General features: G+C 35.8%; 1 protein-coding gene across 3 annotated transcripts in view; it reads left to right on the forward strand.

The window, feature by feature from the left end:
• The window catches only part of CDK14 (cyclin dependent kinase 14), a 587775-nt gene that overhangs the window by 171945 nt on the left and 390948 nt on the right, over positions 1-24882 (forward strand). For all 3 annotated transcript variants that reach the window (XM_063099015.1, XM_063099016.1, XM_063099017.1), the window contains exon 5: positions 17599-17678. In XM_063099015.1, coding sequence (XP_062955085.1) covers positions 17599-17678 — 80 coding nt within the window. The remainder of the gene's footprint in view (positions 1-17598; positions 17679-24882) is intronic.

The raw sequence follows: 24882 nt of genomic DNA on the forward strand, positions 1-24882 counted from the left end.
TAATTGATATTACCTAAGCTAATTTACCATTGACCCCTCTGCTAAAAAATGGGGATTGTTTCATTAATAAGACCTAGAGAAAACAACCTTATTTAATTATTTTTCACTTAATTTTATTTATTTATTTTATTTACTATTTATTTATTTTGTTTAACAAATATGATTAGTTAGATGTTGCTAACAATCACAAATGCAATTATTGACGCCAGCATGGTCAGATCTCTACTTAGAGATAATGTTGGTGACACTTAATAATTAGCCTGTATGGTTATGTTTCCTTTTTTACTTTCCAAAAACTTTTCCTTGTATTACGTATATTTGGTGTGAGAATGTGCACTGCACATGCACGTGTGTGTCTGAAAAAGAAATCTCAGAGAGCTTTGAAAGTTGTCTTTGAAAGTTGGAGAAAGCAGAGTTGGCAGGTTAAATGATGGGCTTGCATTTACATACCTGGTTGGTAACAGAGCTGCACTGAAAACTTGGGTGTCTCATATTCTCATCTGTCACTTTCTTAGTATACTTCAGAGTTGGAGCCATACCATCTATCTGAAATGAATAAATCTCTCTCAATTTTCAAATACCCTATATGAGGGGTCTCCAAAAAATTCATGGAAAGATTCATATTATGCTTTAATTCTATTTTTCCACAAACTTTTTGTAGTATTCTCCTATAATTCAGTCATACTGTTTTCTTAATCACTCAAAATTAGTGAGTTTTTATAGCATACTGATTGGATGTGTATTTGACACATCAGTAATCATGTTCTCTTATTTTTCTAAATTCAGAATCTTGAGTCCAGTTGACTAATTAATAGTCTGGTTTTTAAGATCACGATAAAAATAAGAAAATAAATGATATAGTTTCTTTAAAAGTTTGTGTATTTAAAAATAAAGAGAAAAAGAAAAAGAAAATAAGAAAAACAAAAAATAAAAATAAATAGAAAAGGAAAGGTAATCCTATGTGTTGTAACCAAACTTGTTTATCTACCATGGACATAAGACATTAGTTTTATAGTGTTCATTTTTAATGGTAATTTTTATGTAACTACATTACAGGGTTTTTTGAACAAGAAAAGAGTAGAAATAAATCTTAGAGAAGAAGCAAATGGTAGAAAATTACTAATCAGAGGTTAAAACCCTTGTCTGCAGCTATTGACAGAGAAATATTTAGATATTTATATTCAATTTACCCAATTTATAGATGTACTAACTCTTAAGAAAAACTTTATAAGATAATATATTACATGAGCTGGAGTCCCATTTATTTTCTGGGCTAGGATTTGTATATAAGCTGCTGTTATGGAAGAATACCTCAGGATGACTGATGATTTCTCATCTGCTGCAGTTGGAGACGAGTCCTGGCAGTTGTATTTGTTATCCATTTTGTTGAAATCTACAGCAGATATCTAATTGCTTTTGACTATATTTTCTCCTGGAACCAAGGACTTTAATTCTCTAATTCTCGTTTTTAACTTAAGTGAAAGGCATATCAGAAGGCTTTCTGTTAGTGACTGCGAGGATTGACACACACAAAAGAGAGACATTTAGGAAAGCTGACTTTTATGCCTTCTTAGTTCTGTAAATTGTTCTACAAACAGGGAAAGTTGATGTAATCTGTCCTTTGTAGCTATTTACTGTTTTAGTTCTTGTTTGAGATAGTTGACTTCATTCATCCACTCATGCAGTATTTATTGAAGTCAGACTTCATGAAAGGCTTTTAGTACAAGGAAAAGCTGTATAACATGCATTTTTCTCAAAGTGACTAAATTGTGTCATGTCACATGAAAGGAAATTCGATTTCTTATTAAAAGCCAGATTTGGTAGCTGAGGCTTAACATTATTGAACAGCGTTTTGTTTAAGACCTTGTCAGTTTTTCTCACTTTGTAGCACTAAACCTAGCAAAGCAGATTGCTCTGTAGAAAACGAATGCTAATGTCCTGTTTAATGGTGATTAACACACTTGTGGTTGATTGGAAAGCCCTGGAAGTAGCATAGGTGGATTTAACAAGATGGGTATTTAGATTCTTTGTCATTACAATAAAATTTTTCCACCACATATATTATAGTGTATATACATAACTACAATATTGAAGTCCTGGAAATTTATTAATTTTTTAGTTTGTTTAATTATATTGATAAACATATTAATGTGATAGTCTACTTTGATCTATATTTATATTATGAGGTATAGTTAGTAGACTTATAAACTCAGTTAATTTACCTTTATTGGTTAGGATTAAAAATGTATATTTAACTTATTCAGATGAACATTGTTGATATGCTAGCTTTTACTTCATTGGTTCTTATTTATCTTCATTCAGAGCTCTACCCTATCAAATGAATGAATGAATGGTGGGTAATAAAAATGTTGATTCCCATGTTTTGAATGTAACTTTTTGAGTTTCAGTATCAACTCAGCTGGTAGCTACTGTACCCACAGCTGAGAGGCCCAGACAAAAAAGCACCAGCAGGGGTTCCACCTGCATGGGTCCCTTTGGGTTGGCCTGACCTCAGGGGTCTGATTGTAGGCATAGCTTCAGTGCCACAACACCAAAGTGAAAGTTTAAGAGCTTTTAGTACTTACAGACCCGGGAGGGTACACTGCACTCTTGGAGGCCACATACACTGGGAGGTCAGAGAGCTCAGGCAGAAAGAGAGAGAGGGAGAAAGGAGAGAGAGAGGGGGGAGAGAGAAAAGAGAGAGAGGGAGGGAGGGAGCGAGCGCGCCAGGAAGTTAGAGAGCCAGGAAGTTATCCAAACAGGGTTCCTGCAGGGAGCTTTAAGTAGTAGGTTTAAGTAAGCAGGCAGTAGTTCTAGGAGGTCATGCTATGACAGAGAGGTGGTCATTTTAAGTTCGAGGACATGTGTCTGAATGGTCTCTTTAAAGGAGTCAGTGGGAAAGCAGGGAGCCCAGCTTTAGCAAAAGGAGAGATGCCCATAATTTTTTATCTCTAGCCACCGGCTGGAGACATTTGGGTGGGGTATAGTGTTGGGAACTGTGTCAGGGGTGACTGAGCCCTGCTTCTGGCATGAGAAAGTTAAACTTATATTTAAAAATGGATGCTGAGGCAACGTAAAATTGTAAGCACTCACTACAGCCCAGCAAGATCCAATATCTAATTACTTCACTGGATCAATTTTGTAGTGGGCCCCACATCTAAAGCCCTCTTGAGACCACTTGTCTGCCTCACTTGATATATCTCCTTTACTTCTTCATGTGCATAAACTTACTCTTCAGCACTTGTCACAGTGCTATTAATAGATGCTTAATTAGTAAATGTTACCTATGTAACTGGTGAATATGTTTAGGAATGCTCTGATCAGGCTCTTTAAGTGTGATGAGAAGACATTCTGACACATGGCCTTTGGTAATAGAGATTTGTTGCCAGGACATAAGAAGGTTTTTTCTTCAGCTGCATATTTGGATCCTGTGGGTCTCAGTTCTTCCACATTTAAGATCATGTATCTGGGTTTGTATAGTAAAATCTGCTAGCATATTTATCCCGGAGATGATTTGTTTGGTCATTTTTTGTCACTGGGGATGGAGCACTCCTATTAGACTGAGTTCCAGCCAGGCCATTTCAGAGGCACTGTGACCCATGGGTCCTGCCCCCATGTGGCTCCCAGGCCCATACACTGCTTTCCCAGTTAGTCCTCTGTTGCTTGGCTAGCAAGGTTAACTTCACCAATAAACCAAAATGCATGAGTCATAAAACTTTATGAAAGAAAGAAGTTTTGGGGTCATCTTCCTGAAAAGGAAAGTATGAGCTTGTTGGAACTTGAGGCTTCCTGAGTTCTTATTTCAGCTCTTCCACTAAAAGGATATATTATTAAACCACAACTAAATAGATGACCAAATATAAAAGTTCTGTAGGATACCATTTTTGGAAAAAAAAATTAACACATAGGAAATAAGTCTAGAAGATATATACAAATGTTGAAAAATTTACCTCTGAATATTGGGGTTATTGCAGATTTAAAATTTTTCTTTATTTTCAGCTATTCTTTCATAAACATGTATTATTGTCGTAAGTAGGATGACTTATTAATGACATTCTAAAATACATTGATTTATTTTGAGGTTTGTAAAGAATTATTGGAAACCGCCAAGAATAATGATACTACTTTCAGATTAAATAATTTGATCATTAGTGTCTTGAAAACAAAATACCGGTTTAAACAGAGTGCCTTTGATGAGTAAAGGAGCAGTATGAAAGTATGAGAATGTTGGCCACACACCTTTCTTATGGGTTCATGCTTCGATTATTACTACCCCATGGAGAGTTTATGGAAAAAGTCTGACTTCCTAGATCCAGATTGTAGATCTGCCACTTCTCGCTGTGGTTAAAATTATTTAGCTAATCTGTGCCTCAGATTCTTTATAAAGCTAAGATAATAATAGCATCTATCACACAGAGGTGTTATAGGGATTAAATGAGAGATTATAAATAAAGTTCTTGGCCCAGGGCCTGTCACATTGCAGGTTCTTGAACATCACTGCTATTTTTGAGTTAAAGACTGCTATCTTGATTTAAACTTATTAACTGTAGATAAAACCAGTTTGTTCCAAATCAGGCTAATTTGTACTCTGCCTCTATTGTTATGTTTTAGGAGTAATTCTAGCACAGGTCTTTTTTATACCAATTATGTGTAATTTTTTATAAAGGTCTTTCTTTATCTAATCAGCTCCTTGGTAATATATGAATTAATATAAACCCTGATCTTCAACATGTGTACGTAGATTTTTTTCAACTTTATATTTAATTGTATCATTTTTTACTTTGACACCCTGCTGGCGTATAGAACAGTCTATTTTAAGTGACACTCTTATTTTTAGAACAGTCTTTTTTTGGTAATTCATGATGCCATATAGAATTATTCTCTAATCCTTTTTGTCATAAAAGCCTTAAATCAAAGTAAATAAATCTGGCTTTGCTTGATATTATTTTGTAATTTCATTTTAAATATATTTAACAATATCGTTTTCTAGTGATATTTTTCTTTTGGAGAAAATATAAATCATTTATAATCCTCTTGGCATAATATGTCTCTAGTCCTTTCACCAGGCTACTGACAAATTCCTTCATCAGCTCCCTATGGGTCTTTTGCAGGCAAACCAAAAAAAAAAAAAAAAAAAAAAGAGAAAATACTAGCTTACTATCCTGGTTGTAACATAAACTCTAGGGGTGTGTGTGTGTGTGTGTGTGTGTGTGTGTGTTTTGGTCTTTATTAGAATGGGTAGAGAATAGTTTGAACTCTGAATACCCCTGCCTTAATGACTCTCCAGGGCTGCTTTAATTGTTTTATCCTGCTGTTCCAAACTTCACTTAATTTTGTATGACTGTCTTTGAATAGGACATGCAAGATCCCTATGGCTAACACTACTTGGCAATGAGTATTTGGGGACTCCTCAAAGCCACGTGGTGAATCAGTGATTTGCTTTTTGGCGCCTCTCATTTAACTTCTTTGGAGATGCTTTTTTTCCTGAGAGTGGAAACTTGATTTCTCTCTAGATGCTAGACATGTATGCGTCTACTAGAGAAAGGTGTACACTTATGACTCTGCCAGAGAAGGGCGAACATCATGCTTTAAACATATCTTTGGACTGGGGAGCTTGAAATACTGTAAAGTTGAGCATGAGCTTTATTTTCTTTTCTTTAATCCCAGCTCATGTAATGACTCACACTAATTGTGATGCTATAGTTAGACTTTTAAAATGACAATTATGAATGAATGAATTTGACTTAGATTTTTAGATATCATATGAGATATAGTATGGAAGAATTACCCAGAAAATAATAAGTAATCCAAGATTGGGGAAAAGCGATAATATCATCAAGAAATATAACCATTTCTTTTCTGATTTTTAAAAACATTTTCTGATGTAAAAAAAGCTACTGAAGATAAAAATCTATTTAAGTAGCCATTTGACCTTGGAAGGATAAAATTTGATTTCTCTATAAATATAAAATACACCTCTTTAAAGACCTTAGTAATATGTTTCTCCAGACAAGTGTGCTTGAAAGGGGGACTAGAGAAAAACAAACAAAAAAAAATCCCAACTGCTGCTGCCGCTTTTTTTTTTTTTTTTAATTTGGTTTTTGTTTACCTTCACATCATTTTTTCTTTTATAGTTTTCAGTGCTGTGGGTATGTGCAGGTATTGTATATGTATGGTTTAAAAATTTATAGAACTAATTAGCACAGCACGTTTCAAATCTCACTGTGTGTGAAAAATCAATCTTTAAAAACTCCTCATAAGAAACTACATTTTATGTAGTTTTTATGAAACCTCCTCATCTCATCAAATAAATGTGACCCTTCTCTAGTGATTTCAGGAGTATGTGCAGCCATCCATGTTTACATCTGTGGGGATCCTGGGAGTCTTTTCCATTGCTTTTTCTTCTCTTGATGTGTTAGCACTTTTCCATTTCTGGTCTTTGATAACTTTGCTTTACTTTTCCTTAGAAACTTGCCTTTGTACACCATGCATTCCAGTTGCATGTCTTGTCTCCTCTGTTAACTGGTAATCTCAAGGACTGCTGGCAGGTTACTACCTTCTCTACCCAAGCAGGTATTCCTCTTCAAGGTCCTGAGAAATGTATAGTCCAATGCCCTAAAACTCCAGAAGGTTAATATATCAAAACAGGTGATAAAAAGTCTCTCAAAACTGAACAACCAGACATCAGCTCAGATAACCACAATTCAGCTCAGTGATAAAGGGGAGGGAAGCATTGGGAACCAAGGGTGAGCTCAGGTTTGAAGTTCACATATGAAACATGCTTCGGGGGTAGACAGGTGACAGAACGAGTGCACTCACGCTGCGTCTGTTGAGCTTACGTCACTGCTCCCAAGGAGAGTCAGCTTCAGGCACGACAGTGCAGGCAAACACAGAGTGAATTAAACTATCAAATATCTCCGTACGTTTAGATAGTGTGGTGGTTCTCTAAGGAGTTCTGACTTAAGTCCTGAGGTAACTGTTTTACAGAATTTAAAAAAAAGTCGGAGTTGAGATTGTTCCGTCAGTGTCACTTATCTTTGAGGAACTGTGAAAAATTGGAGAGGCAGTAGCAGCTTTGAGATGTCCACATATTCACAGAAGATGATGAATTCTATGAAACGGAGCTGAGGGAGATGGTGTGACCTCCCCCTCCACTCCCTTTTTGTTCCCCTTGTCAAATGAGAATTTTAGGAGAGATTATCATTCAGATGATTTCTGAGCAGCTAGAAAGCACAATAGTAACTAGGAGTTAAAAATGAATTATGTCATACCTAAATTACCTTAATTCCTTTTTCTGAACAGATTGTGAAGCTAGTGGACCAGCAGAACACCACGGATATTGTATATCTGCTTGTTTATTAAACGTTGGCAAATGTTCCCAATTATGTTCTGGTGGGTAAGAGGGTTGTAGGCAATGGGATGATATGCTGTTGCTGGTGGTGGATTTAAAACAGGCTGTTTAACTATATCTAAGAGAAGGGAGGGTTTCTAGTAGGTGGTGCTTCTGTACCTTTTTTTACATGGTAAGGGTTTGGCATATTTATTCACTACTGAGCCCTAACTGTGTGCCTGAGATTGTACTAGGTGCAAATTTTCCAGCGAAGTCCACCTGATTTCTAGAGGTAGAAAGTTGGTGCAGTGGTCTGGGACAGAGGGGCTGGGGCCTGACTGAGAGAGTGACCATGGAGAGCAAAGACCAGGTAGAAGTGTCTGAAAGTGAAAAGAGGAGGGAGTGGAGAGAGAGGAGGTAGTTAATGAAGCCAAGTCCCCAAAAGGTGCATGGGGTGGGGATCAAGAGCGGTTTCAATGAGTGCTGACCCGGAACTCATCGTGTTCTGTGTTTTCATTCATACCTGGGATGAGGACACATAGAACAGGCGGCCAATGCCTGTCTTAAACTGGATTGGAATTAACAGCAGATGGGAGGAGTGTGAGCCATTGGTGCCTGCTAATGAGTTGGAATTTTATTAGGGATAAATCAAACTCCTAAAGTGGTGTTAAAAATGTGAATTACTAGGTATAGGGTAAGTTAGAGATGATGTAATTTCAGGGTCCATGAAGAAAACTGAGGGTTTTAGTTGTTGGCAAGATCAGTATGAGTTTACAGTGACTATCACAGTTTAATACTTGCTTAGGCCAAATTAGTACAAGTTCTTTTTCCAGAACGGGGCAGGGCACTGTCCCAGTCCACTCAGCACTTTTCAGACCACATCTGGTAGTGTGTACAGCCTGGCAGCCACATCTCAAGAGGGATTCATCGGCTGATACTTTACCAGGAAGCTTACAACTAAGACTGTGAGGGTACTCAAAATAGTTGAAAAATTCTGAATGTTCATAGTAAAAAGGAGACTTCATTGTTGGAGAGACCTGACAAAGAAATAGAGGCAATGAGAAATTGGTTTAAGAACCTGGAGGCTTAACATAGTGGTTCTCAGCTTGGTTGCACATTAGAACCACCGGGGATGTTTTACAAAATACAGATTCTGGGACTCCACCCCACATCAGTTAAATCAGCGGTAGGGCCAGCCATTGTGTTTTAAAGTTCCCTAGGTGATTCTAATGTATATCCAGGGATGAGAACCTGTACTTTAATCCACACAAGTGCAAAGCCTGGCCCCAGTACCTCTCCATGCCCTGCCTATTGCACACAGGGGCAGCTCTTCTGAGCAGCAGTCAAAACAGAAGCCATGTGCCACTGCTACAAGAGACTGAAAGGATGGAATCTCCTCTGCCTCACATCACTGTTTACCCTGGGCACTACCCAAGGTGTGAAACTCCCTGATCATCCACCATCTTTCAGACCTCATCCCCATATTTCTTAATATATCCCCTACACTGTACCTGTCCCCCATCCTTCAGGCTCTTCCCATGTCTTCTAGAGCTAGAACATCATTCTCTGATCAGCAAATTCTTATGTATTCTCTACCTGTTTTCTGAGTCTGTTCTCTACTCTTGCTTTAACAGAAAAATGGCTCTCCCCTGAAGTCCTTCAAGTGACTCACAGATTTATATGTCTGGCCTAGATTTTTGTACTGAGATCCAGACCCATAAATACCAATGCTTCCCTTATGTCTCCGTTTGGATGTTCCCAGACTAAGATCTTCCAAAACAGAACTCTTGGTACGCTTTGTCTAAATTTTCCCTTCTTTAATTTCTTTCATTTCAATAAATGGTACTCCCATCCACTCAGATGCTGAAATCAGAAAATGTGCAGTCATCCTTTATAATTTCACTGCACTCAGTCTAATTTATCCTGTAAGCCTGCTGGTTCTGTCTTTAGAATATCATCTCCCTTTTCCCATTGCTCTTACCAATACTGTGGCATGAGTGACCAGAATGTTTCACCTGGACCACTGCAACACCTTCTTGATTGTCCCCCCCCCCCATTGTGCTCCTTCAGGAATTCTCGATGCCATAGCAAGTGAGCTGCAGACTCATAATTTAATCGTGGTGTTTTCTTAAGATCGTTCAGTTTTTTTCTGTCAATCCTTTCTGTGGTTCCAAAGGACCTCCATGATCTGGCTTCTGTCCCTCTCTCCACCTGCTCTCCCTCCACCCCCGACAACTAACTCTACCTCTCTCCCTGCTTCCTCTTCCTTCCTCATATTTTTGTTTAACACATCAGGTTCTCTGCCTTTGGGCTTTTGTGCAGGTTGTTCCATCTGCCTGGAATGTTCTTCCCTTACTCTTTTGTCTTTCTTGTTTCAGCTTATGTGTCATATTTTCAGGGAATCTTTCCCTAACTGTCTAATCTAAAATAGGTTCTTTATCTCTTTTATATATGGTATGCTACAATTTTCCTTCTTCACACTTATCCCAATTTATATTGGGTGTTCTTTCTTTTCTTTAAAGAACTTATTATGGAAAATAATTGGTAAAAGAGCATAGTTGTAATCAACTTCTATGAACCCATCACCCAGCTTCAAATACTGACAACCCATGACTGATCTTGTTTCATATGATTCTCTCCAATTATTTTGAAACAAACCCCAAGCATATTATTTCATGGTACAGCTGTTCTTTGAAAAATAAGTACTCTGTTTTAAAACACATACCCACAATATCATGTGGTAACATGTAAAAAATGTCATTACATTCCTTAATATCATCAAGTGTACAATCAGTGTTAAAATTGACTTTGTTCAAATCAAGAAAAAACTGGATCCATACATTGCAATGAATTGCGGGTAGATGATAAGTCTCTCTTAATCTATGGGTCCCCCACACCCATTTTTTTTTTCCTTGAAATTTATTTGTTGAAGAAACAGGTTCATTTCTCATATAGAGTTTCATGTAGTCTGAATTTTTCTGAATGTATCCCAATGGTGTTATTTAACGTGTTTCCTATGTCCTTTAAATAAGTAGTTAGATTTAGACTTCGTGAGATTTGGGGGAGGATTAATCCCACAGAGGGGATGAAAGCTTACATCAGGAGGCACATAATATCCAGTAGCCTCTTTTTGTGATTTAGCAAATGTTGATAATCCATTATGTGATTATAGTTAGCAAAATGATGATATTCAAATTCTATTATTTCTTCTTCATTTGTTGTGTACAATGCATCTATACAGAGAAATGTCCCCATAGCAACTCTTTGGTTATACTGAGGTACAGTGTACATGAAAAATATGAAAGGGAAGGTAAATGTTAATATATTCTTTTTATTTAATAGGTTTTAAACTAATGAGATGGTTCCACAGACACCACCTCCAATTATGACTGAGTTTGTTTAGTTTCACTATAAACTTATGAATTTAAACATATTTGATATCTTTCAATTGCAGTTTGCAGATATTATTTTACTCATGCTTAAATTGTCGCGTTTGACAAGTGGGAGCCTCCTGATGTCTTTTGGCATGTCTTGGTCATGTTTGTACTTACGTGTTTTATGTCTATCTCCTCGGCTAGACTGTTGGCTTCTTAAGTGCAGAGACATGTCTGTATAGTTTATCCTTTATCCCAAGCACAGACTCATAATCTCTCAATGGATATTTGTTGAATGAGGAGCAGAATATTAAAACTTCATTAAATGAGGGGCTGTCTTATGGAGGACTTTAGTCTTTGTGGATTCAGATCTTGAATCAGAGGGTAGAACTTATAGGAAGCAGATTTTTGTCCCAACATAAGGAATAATTAAATAATTTGGGTTATTATAAGGAGGTTTGAGTTCCACTATTCTCTGAGGCACTACTTTGTTCCAGGCAGTGAGAGTACAAGGATAGACAGTCAAGCCAGTGAGAATCGTTTAGTCTATTTGAGAACCTGAGTGATCACTGAGTTTATTTCTAATTGCAAGATAATAAGACTCTAAAGTCCTTTGTAGACAGATTTTATTTTTGGAAAGATGCGGTGTTGGCTAGCTTAAAATTGTTGAAATGTACACGATTCTGTTTTTTCCTCTGGACAATTATATGTCACTCTAATTTTATGTTTCACAGTGAAATAAGTTTACACATTTGATAAAACATTGATAATGAAGTAATAATTGTTGGTTGAGTATATGTTTTTTTCATTGCACTAAATCTTCAGACTTTTTGCATTGTTAGTCACATCCTAATAAATAGCCGTTATACTGTTGTCTTATTAATCTTTGGATTTTGTTTAAAAAGAAATTAATTTAACAAACTAGTATTAGTCTTCCTCCATTTCTTTATATATTATTATTATTTTTTCCTGTTCTATCTATTTTTTGCTGGTTGGCACAGGAATCAAATCCTGGACCTTGGATCAAACCGTGGCCTAACCAGCTGAGCTAACTAGTCAGCCCTCTATATTATTTTGATAAAGATAGGACAAAGTATAATTATTGACAGTTTATCTTCAAATTCTAATTTAGTTTTCCTAAATAAAGTATAGTAGATAGCACTTGCAGGATATTCAAGAATAGCAAAGATTAAGTGGTATTGAGATGACTTCTTACTCACACCTGAATAGAAGTTGAATTGAGATGATAATAGCAAGGCCACAAATATTTAATTGTTTTTAATTTTTGAAATATGTATGTAATATAGTATTGTCAGCATTTTAACTAGTTTTTAAAATGGGTATTAATAAATGAAACACTATTAGTGTAACTTTTCAAATATTTTTAATAATTTTGCCAAAAATTTATAAATTCAGCACAAAATATTGTCCATGCTGTATTCCCGCTTGCTATTGTCACTCCCTCGATAGTATTTACTTTTCCTTCTATTGCCTCTGTACAAACACAGCAAGGAAGCAAGAGCATTGTGTCTGTCTGAACGTGATATTATTTTCCTCAGCAGTTTCTCTTGAGACAAAAAAAAAAGAGAGAGGCAGAATATATTAAATTTCCCAGAGTGTATTAAATTTCTTTTAGGTATATTGCTTTAATTTTTTTCACATCCTCTGAACATAATTTCTTCTAGGTGTTAGCACATGGATACTATTTTCAAAGATGACCTAGATTATATTTTAATTTTGTTTTATTGTACTAAGTTATCCTATTAATTTGAGGTAACTAATGGGATAGAAAACCTTTAGGCTTTCTTTTGAGAATTGTTTGTCTGTAAGAAACTGCTCTTTGAGCATTGTCTTTTGAAACTAGAAAATGTACCCTAAGCGAAGTAGGGAGTTTTCCTTTACAGATTTTTGAAAAATGTTGAATGAACCAATGAACAAATGGATGAAAAAATGAATAGGCTGTTCTCCTTATTCAAAGCTTTTAGACTTTTCTTTCTTTTTTTTTTAAATAATGGTAGAGAGCTTATTATACTAAAAATTTTTTTTATTGAAATGTATTGATTGTACATATTTATGGAGTACAGAGTTATGTTTCAGTAAATAGTATACAATGTGTGATGATCTAATGAGAGTAATTAGCATATTCATCATTGCAAAACTTTATTTCTTTGTGATGTGAACATTTGATTTCCTCTCTTCTGGTCATTTGACAACACAGAGTAACTTACTGTTAATTATAGATGCCTGGCTCAGTTGTACACCTGTAGAACATATTTTTCCTATGTAGAGCTTGCTTCACTCTCACAAAATAATTTTATGTTTATAAATTCAGGGCACACATAATTGTGCACAGTTTCTGGGGTTGGCAGACATTTGAATTTGTGGTTAGAACCAGTTTGAGAGCTGGATTCCCACTTTAGCATGACTGCCAGGCAACCCAGTGTCCCCATGTCTCTGTGCATAGAATGATCCCCCATGTGTGCAGCTCTCCTGTGTTCTGCACTTGACAGCTCTTTCCGTGTGATGAGCAGACTAAAGCAGTGAGTCAGTCATCCTTGGGTGTGAAGTGTGGCTTGCAGGGAGGCCAAGCAGGAAATGGCAATTGTTGGAAGAAGAATAAGAGAATAGTGAAGAATCTCTGAAATAAACTGGCTCTCTATATAGCTTAGAGAAACTAGGAGCAAATTTGGCAATATCTCCAATAGAATGTTGTATGGTAATATCAGTAATATTTAAAGCATTTTTTTCACCACATTATTTACCTGAATTAATGTCTCTACTGGCAATCAAGACTTGATTGCTTTCTATTCATTAGCCTTTGTTTTAATTAATAAGACTTGCTAAAGAGGAATCTTCAGTGTTTTCTTGTAAACAGCTCTAATTTATTGATTCAGTTTGAATTTTGTAATTACTTTAACTTATTTAAATCAGTGTTGGAATTACATGTTTTGAGCCTTCATAAAATAGCTTAGACCCACAATATAATTAGAAGATAAAATGTTCATTCTTGCTTTTCATAGAATAACAGGTAATCATATTTTGATAGCTTTAAAAACTGACCTTTTTAAAACAAGTTAGTAATGTAGAATTTCAAGTATTTCAGTCCATACTAAAGTTTAAAATATACACACATAAAAGGTAAAACACTGGAAAATTTCATAGTGTTATTTTTCCCGAAGGGATCTTTTCCAGAAGTGGAGCCAGTAACTTAGCATTTTACTAGACTTGAAAACTGAGGGATTCAGCAGTTGGTGAGTGTCTAGACACATAGAGAAAAACTGATTAAGAAAGGAGAAAGTCACAATGACTCTAAGGTTAAAGAACAGTTTGATAATCAATATGATTCTTAATGGGAAACCAATGAAGCATTGGAGAAGAGGGAGATGCTGATTAGTGGTCTGTGCTCAGATTATTAAACGGTAGTGAGTGTTTTGAAACATGTCTGTTGGTGCGAAGAGATTAATTAACAAAGCATTTTACAAATTCTAAAACTTCAAGGAAATGAAAATTTTTCTATATGTACATGCATCAAAAACAAAGACTGCATCTTTAATTTAAAAAAATGTACTTACATCAAACATGAAAGAAGATGTTGAAAGCTTTTTAGAATTCTGGTATTTCTAAAATTTGGGGGAACAATAGTTTTTATACTTTATTTTTGACTTATTTTGCAGGTATGAGGAAGTAAATGTCAGTTTATTAGCAGTATCAATATTTATTCAGTAAAACATTTTGAGGATCTGCTTTGTGTCAGGAAGGTTCTAGCTACTGGGCACATATCAGTTAATAAAACAGAAAAAGTTTCTTCACTTCTGGAGCTTATAGGGTAGTACAAATTTTAAGAAAATTTTTAGTTTTATATGATGTAATGTATTAAGATCTCAACATCATTTACTCTTGTGATTATCGTAACGTATAAAGACTAACACTCAGAGCCTTCATTCACAGAGAGTTCAAAATCAGAATTCCATGAACCATGGTCTTGTTCTTTTATGCAGTTATCATAGAAAACATGTTGAAAATTTTTTTTCACCACAAAAATATAGCAATTTAGTCTATGAGATTATTTACAAGCATTCCTTCTTTAATTGCATTTAAAGAGTGAGTGTTGACTAAATTAAAGGCTTGTCTTTTCTCACTGTTATGGGGCAATCATAGTTTTATGGCCCAAGAGTGTGTTGTAAGTATATAACCTTCAGAAGCATAAGGTCCCTATATTCCAGAATTCAGTTCACAGTACATACAAGTTAACACTCTCAAGGGAAATGGAAAGCTTTGTGGGAAGAAGATTGTGTGTGTGTTTTATGTGTGAGGGGAAGATATCTGTAAATGAGGGGAAAATTCCAAGCAGTTCCTGGAATCAGTTCCTGCCTTGCCCGGGAGCCAATGCTGAGCTCAAATGGGCTAATAAGAATCTGTGCAGATGTCAACACTAACAGCATCCCAGCCTCAAGCCCTGCCAAAGGCCTCCTTCAGTCCTAAAAGACAAAGTAAAGAGCACAAGATACAGTCTCCAGCTGAATGCCACATGCATAATAATTTTTTTGCCTGCACCTGGGTACCTAGAGCACAACAGGATTAGAAAAATCAAGGTAATATACTCAACAGAGGAGGTAGCAGAGCAGAAAAGCTGCAGGCTGTCTTCCCAGCTGAAACACAGGAAAAGTAAACACAGCAACCCCTAACCTTGAGGAGATGGCACATTGTGGAGCCTTATAATCAGACGTCCTTCCCATTAATATAAGCAATAATACAGTTGGCTCTTCATATCTGCCATTCTGAATCCGCGTATTCAACTAACTGCAGATAGGAAATATTTGAAAATGTAAAATAAGTATACAATAATAAAAAATAATACAAACATAAAAAGTAATACAGCATAACATGTATTTACATAGCATTTACATTGTGTCAGGTATTATAAGTAATCTAGAGATGATTTAAAGTATACGAGAGGATGTGCATAGGTTATATTCAAATAATATTCCACTTTACATCACAGACTTGATTATCCACGGATTTTGGTATCTGTGGGGAGTCTTGGAACCACTCCTCGGTGGATAGTGAGAGATGACTATAATGTATTTCAGCAATCAGTTCAATGGGAAATGCTACTAGGATTGTCGGACTTTGTGATAAATTCCTTTTGAGTTTTGTGTCAGTGGCAGTTTTTTGAGCAAAAATGGACCAATTAGATCTAGTTTTCTAAAAAAATCATTCAAATTCTTTTTTTCAGACTTAGGCACTGAATTCTTTGGTTCACATGAGTTCTCTGCTGCTGGTCCTTACCTCTGAGGATCTTTAGTAGCAATTTAAATTGCAACAGGAAACCATTTTTGACCTATCAGACTGGCGAAATCAAACATTGATAACATATAACATTGATGAAGGAGAGGGGAGGGCGCAGGAGTTCTCATAGTTTGCTATAGGAAGGGTAAATTGGTGTCCTCTATGAAGGATAATTTTCCAATATTCAGCAAAATTAGAAATGCATATACCTTTTGACCTTGCAATTCCACTTCTAGGAATTTATCTTACAAATATATTTTTGTATGGATGAAATGACTTGTACAACAATATTTATTGCATCCCTCTTTGCAGTAACAAAAAATTGGAAGCAAGCTAAATGCCTATCAGTAGAGGACTGGGATTAAATTAAGTATACTGCACTTATACAAAGGAACATCCTGTGGCCTTTCAAAAGCAAGAGGAAGTTTTCTATGAGTTTATAAGGAAGTCACCAAAATATACAATGACAAAAACAATATCTAGTGTACTCTATTGTATACTACCATTTGTGTATGTGTGTATGCACATATGTGAATATGTCTGTGTATATATTTATGTGGGGGATATATATATATATATAATATATATATATATATTTAAAAGTCTATGTAACTGAATGTGTATATGAACAACGGTAAGTGGTGACCTCAGAGGATGGGAGCTGGGTGGCTGAAGGAGGGTATGGCAGGAAGATCTGTTTATTTTTCACCAAATCCTTTCTTGTACCCTTGTACTTTTTACATTTTTAATATGTATTCTTTCTTTTCTTTCTTTCTTTTTTTTTTTTTTTTACTTATTTTGATTAACAAACAAACCAAATAAAGAATGCTGCTAGGTCTAGTAAAGGTAGAAAATAGAGCACTCAAGGAGAAGACCAATATAGCTAGTCATGTCTTTGATTGTTGACAGAGTTGACTGGATAAAAAGTTATCTTATAGAGCAGTCTTACTTTTAATTAGAGCTGATACACATTTAGAATGTGTCTAGAAGAACCATCTGCTTTGGATAGGTCTTCTGTAATCTTGTAATAGTAAAGTATTCATAACGTTTTTGATGATATACTATAATATAAAATACAACCATAACAAATATAGTTTTAGGAGGTTCTAGAAAAAAAAATAGGAATAAAGGGGGGATGGATGTTGTTGAGAGACAGAGAGAGAAGGCTGAGTGTCAGGTGTCTGTCCTTGGGTATTGCATGACCCCAGCTAGAGAATGAAGATGAAGACATTTCAGCAAAAGAAACAAAGGAGCTGTTGGAGAAACAAAGGAAAAGAGTTATTTTGACTGCTTGATTTTTAATTAATCTAAGAATAATTGTCAAGCATGATGATTATGTTAAATACTAGTTTTATCCTAGAAGGAACAAAATGAATCACAGAAAACTTCAGTTAAATCTTGGCCTATGCAAGTGCGAATATTTATGATGATGATGTGGAATTCCCAGCCTTACTGAAATTAATCTTGCTATAGTGGTATAATTCAGTTGCTGACATTTCCAGTGCAAAAGTACATAAAAAATAAATTGTAAAGAAGATAATTAGAACCATAAGTGGCACACATTTTCACAGATTCATTTCTCATCTTTTCTTTCACTTCTCACAGGGTAAATGGGAAGTTGGTAGCCCTGAAGGTGATCAGGCTGCAGGAAGAAGAAGGTACACCTTTCACAGCTATCAGGGAAGGTAGGCACTTTTACTTGTTATCTTTGCTTTTGTATGATACTTTCAACTATTTAAGTAATATAAACCTTTGAATATGCTGAGTGTTTAAATTACATGGTTATACCTCTCATTGGAATGTATAAACTGAAATTTAAAAATCAGTATGTCTTGCAATCATATCAAGTGATGTTAAATAAAACAAGACCATCCTGATGTATGCTCAGATGTGGGAAGAAAACTGCTGTGTATTGATGGTGAGGCTATCTAGGTAACTGAGGAATTTGTATGTCTAATTTTATTTGCAGAGCATCTGAGGTATGTAATTAGTCTAATATTACTCTAAATTCATGACTTTTAGGGAAAAAATTTTAAATGGGGGGTCTTGCTCTCTTATTAGTCATTTGAGTTTATTTTTTCTCAATTTCTTTCTTCCTGTCCTTTACTGTATTTTCTATTGCATTTTCTTATTAACATATAGGTGCTCCTTATATATTAGAGTCTTTCCTATTGTAATATTTTCTTCCACCTTGTCATTTTTTAAATAATTTCTTTTATAGTGTAGTTATTTGCTACATATGAAATTTTAATTTTTATTAAACAAAATTGCTCTATCTTTTGTCTATTAATTTTGACATAGAGCAGTTTCTCTATGCCAAGAGAATAAAATAATTTCTTTTATTAGTGGGAACTTTTCAGTTCACTTTCATAACTTTTTGGATTAGTAGCTTTACTTATACTACATTTTTAAAAGTACAAATTATCTTGACATAAGACCTCAGTTTGTTTTTGCATTGAAGGGATAACAGCTACTTGTTCTGCTGATCCACATGAAGGCAAATATCAGTGATTTACTGCAACAGTTTTATCAAATTATTGGTTAACTTAATGTAGTCTGTCACTGGTCTGGTTTGTTTATCACGTTATCAATATGATTTACACTTACTGTTTTTGAAAAATCCCTTTTCTGTTTTTACTTTCGTAACTCTGACTCTCCTTTTCATTCCATTTTAGTTTGGTTTCCATCATTCCTGTTTAGCTGAAACTGTTCTTATAAAGTCTATCACCTCCTTATAGACAAATCAAATACACACCCCTCTGTCTTGTTTTATCCTTCCTTTTAGCAGATTGCACATGGTTGAAACATTCTCTTTGGTGACATCAGATTTTCTGCATAGGTAGGTTTTTCTCTTTCCTTTGTGTTGGCTCCCCTAAATTTTGGGGAGTTTCAGAACAGGGAAGGATCTTCTTTTCCCTAATAAACACACTTTTCTAGGTGATTTTATTTCATAAGTTTAGATAGTGACTTCTAGCTGATGATGTGCACATGCATCACTCTAGCTAAGTCCTTGTCTTTGTCTCCGTTTCATATATCCTTCTTTCCTACTTGACATATCCTCTTGAATTCAGAATACGTAAAAAGGATAATACATTGTTATCAAGTGAAGTTTATCCTGGGAATGCAAGGCTGTTTCAGTCTTCAAAAGTCAATTATATAACGGTGAGCTCAAACTTAACACATCTTAATGGAGTGCGTAATCTCCCAATCATAGCCCAAACCATATTCTCCCTGTATTGGTAATGGCATCATGCAGTGCTCCCTCCACCTAAATCTAGACCATGAACAAGTCTTGTTAATTACTTCTCTAAAAGATTTCTCAACTCTGTCCACATTCTCTCTCTTCACTGCCAACCCCAGTCCAGGGTATCCTCAGTTCTTTTCTGGACTTCTGCAGTAGCTTCTTAATTATACTCGCCACTTCTTCTCTTGTCTCCTTACTGTCCCTTCTCTACTCTGTTACTGGTATAATCTTTTTAAAAACCTAAGCCATATTATGTCACTCCCCTTATTTAAAACTCTGTTGCAAGTACTGTATGACTGTTTTTTCTTCAAACATGCCACAGGGTTTCAACTGTCTCAAGGATTTCGCACATGCACTTACTCCTGGCTGGAATGCTCTTCCCTGGCTCTTTTTAGATCTCAGCTATCCTCTTTTCATAGTTTTAGCCATCTTATTGAAAATAGCAGCTGACCATCATCTCACCTTTCTTTACTCACTATGTCACCACCCTGTTTATTTCTATTATAGTTCTTATTGGAATCCGAAATTGTTTTTTGTCCGTTCTATTAGCGTATAATCTTTGTGAGGTCAGGGACCTTGTCTGACTGTTCACTTCTATACCCTCAACAGCTAGCATGGTAATCATTCTATAGTAGTCATTGAGCAACTTAAGGAAAATTATTAAGCTAGAGTCTATGACAGAGTACCCTGGAGGAATCTGCCTTCCAGGTGGGAGACAGAATATATAGATAATAAATTGAGGAGTAATATGAGGTGGCATATCAATACCAAATCATTTCTGAAAGATTGTTAAGTTCTACGGAAATTCCTTCATTAGTGAAGAGAGGTAAGGTGTCAGCTAGGTCTTAAATTAGGCATAAGATAGATAGATAAACAATAAAGAGTAGGTTGAGGAGAAGTTGCATTCCAGACAGGTATTAAAAGAAGGAGCTGGGACTAGAAAGCTCAATGCCTTTGCCAAGCAGAGTATATAGGAATAGTTTAGAAAAGGATTTCTCCACTGGTAGGGGTAGGAATATAGGGTGGTTATTGTTTCATAGGAGGTATTTTTGTCATCACAATAATTGGATAGTACAACTGGCATTTAGTGGGTAGGAACTGGGAATCCTGCAATACATGGGACACTCTGATACACAGGTAGGCAAACTACTGCCCGGAGCACACCACCTATTTTAGTAAATAAAGTTTTATTTGAACACAGTCAGTCCTATTCTTTTATGTATTGTCTATGGCTGCTTTCTTAGACAGAGTTGAGTACTTGTGACAGACTGTGTGATCTCTTAAACCAAAACATGCACTATCAGGCTCTTTATAGAAAAAGTTTATCAAGCTCTGCTCTAATGCAATAAACAAGTCTCATGTCCCACAAGCCATTTAAATGTCCTACCGGGCATTCACACAGGTGAAAAACTTGTTTATATTTGTCTGCGCTTATCACCCAACAATTTCCCATATAAACAGGAAGTATGTTCTGCACAAATTTAATATGTACCAGATTATCCAGGAATACAAATACAGTGTAAATCAAGAGAAAATTGTATTTTGTTTTGTTACAAGCTTTACTGCAACTTATTAACGTTATGGAAAATCATGTAACTAATGTCTATACTGCTTATGTTATTTAAGTTGCTAGTCTAACACCCATGGATCAGTCTGCATTTGTAGTGATTGTATTTATGCTGATTATGTTTATAGATGAAAGCACCACTCTTCAATATGTTTTCCAATGTAGTTGTGCCCGACTATTTACATATTGAAAGACATTATTTTATTATAAATTACTTTTTATTTCTTTTTTGTATGTCCATTACATATATAAATTAATATATTTGAAGTTATATATATAAATATTTGAACTTATATGAGTATACATCCTATTATGAATTTCATTTCATAGTAGTAAAGGCAAATTTTCATATACATATCAATATGTGTTTTATATATATCTACATGTGTTTTAGTTACATATACATATGGATTAATATATTAAAAATTATATGTATATGATTATTTGAAATTATGTGTACGTGTGTCCTATTATGTGTGAATTTCATTTCATAGTGGTAAAGGCAAAAAAAAGTGGTAAAAACATTTGTTGTATAAAATGGGTATTGGGTTTGATGGGATTGAAAACCATTGGCTGAGATGGAATGGTAGATTTCTGTTGAGCTGTGGTGGAAGGCACGGTTAAAAGTGCTGTTGAATTTGATTATGGTGGACCCTGATTGTGAGGAAGGAGAGGGGCAAGAGATGCTGAGCCAGGAGGGAATTAGGAAGAAAAGGAAACTGGCCAGCTGACATGCTCCCTAGCATGCTGTTAATGCACTAGACTTAACCAACCTAACCTTGCTGTTGATGCTGGTTTAAGATTTAGAACAATGTTTAAATTAAGAACAAGTTCATGATGATATTAAGGATCGAGTGTGACACGTGAGTTCATCAGTGGGAAGTTCAAGGGAAGAAGCAAGTAAGATCAAATTGCAGTTGTTGATGATTTGCTTGTTCACATTGGCTGGGTATGAGTCAAGGCCCATGGGCACATTAAAGGGTAGGTTCAGGGCAACACAGGGGAGCAGAGAATACGGTGAATCCCTGGCACACTGAGGGCTGGGCTTGGCTGACAGTATGACTTCATCCCAAGCCTCTAAATGAGCTTAGGAACTGGCCCTTGGCTGCAGTGTTGTCGTAGAATGCAGGACCCTGTAGGTGGGACCTTGTTCTGTGGACTAGAGAGCCTTTGAAGACTTTTGAGCTGGGCCTGTTAGGAAGAGAAATCTGATATTAGGTAGGATCTGATATAGATTAGATTAAGAGGAAACTGGATACTGATAAATCAGTCATTCAGAGTGGTGCAGATCAGAAATTATGGGTTTTTTAGAAAGCAGTGACAAAAAATGATGTAGAGAAAGAAATGCCAGAGCTAGGTGAATTATTGGTTATAGATGATATGAGAGGAAAGTGTCAGTGGTTTTGATTTTGAATTAGTGAAAAAAAATAGTGTCAGAGATAGAAATAGTTTGTGATTGTATGGAGAACTATTTTTAACACTTCATAGTTTGAAAAGGCTATTATCCAATTTATCCAATTCTTCACATTAGCCCTTTGAAAGGGGGTATTTTATATTATTTTATAGAATTTGTATTATTTATAGAATCTATATTATAAATATGATTGAAGCTCAGAGTGGTTAGATGACTTGTTTAAGGAGTTGGACCTTATTAGATTTCAAAACAGTGTCATTACTGACTTTTTGGAGTGGTTAATTTGGGTTTTACACATTTTGAGTTCATGAGACATCTATATGAAAATGTCTTGTTGATAACGTGGGAGTGTAGCTTATGAAAAGGTTTAGCATAAGCAGCCTATATTTAGCATGGACCTTAAGAAGTTGAAAAAGTATAAGATCTCTGTGAGAGAGAACTTTGAGTGAAAACAGGAGTTAGTTGCAAGGCAGTCTAGTAAGGTGGAAACCCCCATGGATTTTTGGAGTCTGGGAAGCTGGGTTTTGATCTTGACTTTGTTTTTCATCACCGTACATTATAAAGCAAGCTAGGGCTGCCGTAACAGAGTACCACACACTGGGTGGTTTTTAAAACAGAAATTTATTGTCTCAAAGTTCTGGAGGCTGGAAGTGTGAGAGCAAGTGTCATAGCCCTCTGTATGAGGGATGTGAGGGAAGGACTGTTCCAGGCCTCTCTCCTTGGCTTGTAGATGGTGGTCTTCTCCCTGAGTCTTTCCATCTTCTTCCCTATATTCCTATCTGTGTCCAAATTTCCTTTTCTTATAAGGACACCAATCATACTGGATTGGGGCCTACCCTAGGTCCTCATTTTAACTTAATCACCGCTGTGAAAATCCTGTCTTCAGATATAGTCACATTCTGAGATACTGAGGTTAAGACTTCAATATATGAATTTGGGGAGGGAGGGACACAATTCAGTCTATAACACCACTTAATGGCTTTGAGCCCAAGTAACGCTACTTGTAGAAAGCAGGAATTAGATGTGCCATCTCTCAGGAACTCTCTACCTTGACATTGTGATTTTGATTTCCCAAAGAGTCTTTAAGATTTTTGTATGTCCTGAAAATCAGGGAATGATAGAAGAATTTTTGAGTCCTGAAGAGACTGACCACAGTACGATACTGTGTTTTCCTTTGAATAAAAATTTTAAGGTCTAATAAAGTCTGACTTTTGAGAGATTTTTGATCCTATAGTAAGGGAAGAATTAAGCTCTGGGTCAGTTTTAGTTATTTGTTCCTCAGTTTCTCATTCCTGCCTCTCCTAGTCTTATTTTTCTGCTATTTATGAGTGGAAGCAAAGGCTATCACCATTGCTCAGCCTTTCTATCTTTTCCTATTAATACTTCTAGAAGTCCCTGCACAGTAACTCCTCGTGTATTTGGTGGTAGAACTTGAAATACTTAGGACAAGGATGGGAGACACTTGGGATGTGTTCATTTTTACGTTGTTGAGGGAGCAGCCTGGCTTGTTCAATTGAGATGAAGCACTTAAATTTGAGTTTGCCTCTCTTCTGCTGCTTTGGTCAATTTCTCATTCACGAAATGTCAACAGCAGGAAGATTTCAAAATAGGAAAGCACCATGCACAGTAAAGTAGTTTTCAAGTGGCTACTTGCCTCTTACAGGCTTATCTAGAAATTTGGGTTTTAACATATAATTTTTACCTAAAGTAGAAACACTTACAAGCAACCCTAATTGTACCTAGATTTATGTCCAGAGATGGACTTCGGATTTTATATTATTGAGCTAGAGTGCTTAATGGCTTAATTCAGGTTCAGGTGCTTTGAAAGTCATTCTGTTTTTGATAGCAGCTTAAAGAAATTAAGTAGCAGTACTTAGGGCCAACTTGTCTGTTTTAATTTAGAATTCTTGTATGATGTTGTCATGGTTTGTGGTCCTAGTGACAAAAGGTCAGAAAATTCAGGAAGGGTTTGAAAGGTAATGGATGAAATGTCCTAAGATATTCCCTGTTTAAAAATACTTTAAAGTGTGTATGTTCTTACTCTGTGATACTGTATTCTAGATGTCCAAAATTATTTTTTCTCTTAAGACTTCCCCAGACGAGGAACGAAGGTGAGGGAAACAATGGTCTCCTCTCACAGATTCTTGGATATCTAATGGTTTTCTTAGGTGAGAGTTATGCTTAAAGAGAAATCTAAGTACTCTAATATGGAGCGATTTTAAATTAAAATAGTTTTAGCAATGTCAGTAGACGGTATTCAGTGTGTGCATGCACAGCGAGAGCCTAGTCCCACTTAACTGTCAAAAAACCCTTTAAGGTATGCACTATCGTTATTTCTATCTTAAGGTGAAGAAATTTAGGCATGGAGAGGTTAAGTCACTCCCCTAAGGTCACAGCTAGTATGTGGTGGAGCTAAAAGTTCAATCTGGGCAGTCACACTGCAGAGCCTACACTTAAATATTATACTATGACAGAGAGACTTTAAGTAGAGGTTTTGAATTTATGCTGTGCTTTCATTTCACGCAGAGGGCTGCATTGTTGCCATTAAATCAAAGTCAACAAAAAAACGGGATTTTTTGAGAAAATAAAGTGTATTTATAAAAGTGATGGCATATCATTCAATAAAGGTAGGAGGGCAGCATCAGAGTAGGACAAGAAAGGGTC

Source organism: Cynocephalus volans, chromosome 6 (genome assembly GCF_027409185.1).
Source record: "Cynocephalus volans isolate mCynVol1 chromosome 6, mCynVol1.pri, whole genome shotgun sequence".
Lineage (NCBI taxonomy): Eukaryota > Metazoa > Chordata > Mammalia > Dermoptera > Cynocephalidae > Cynocephalus > Cynocephalus volans.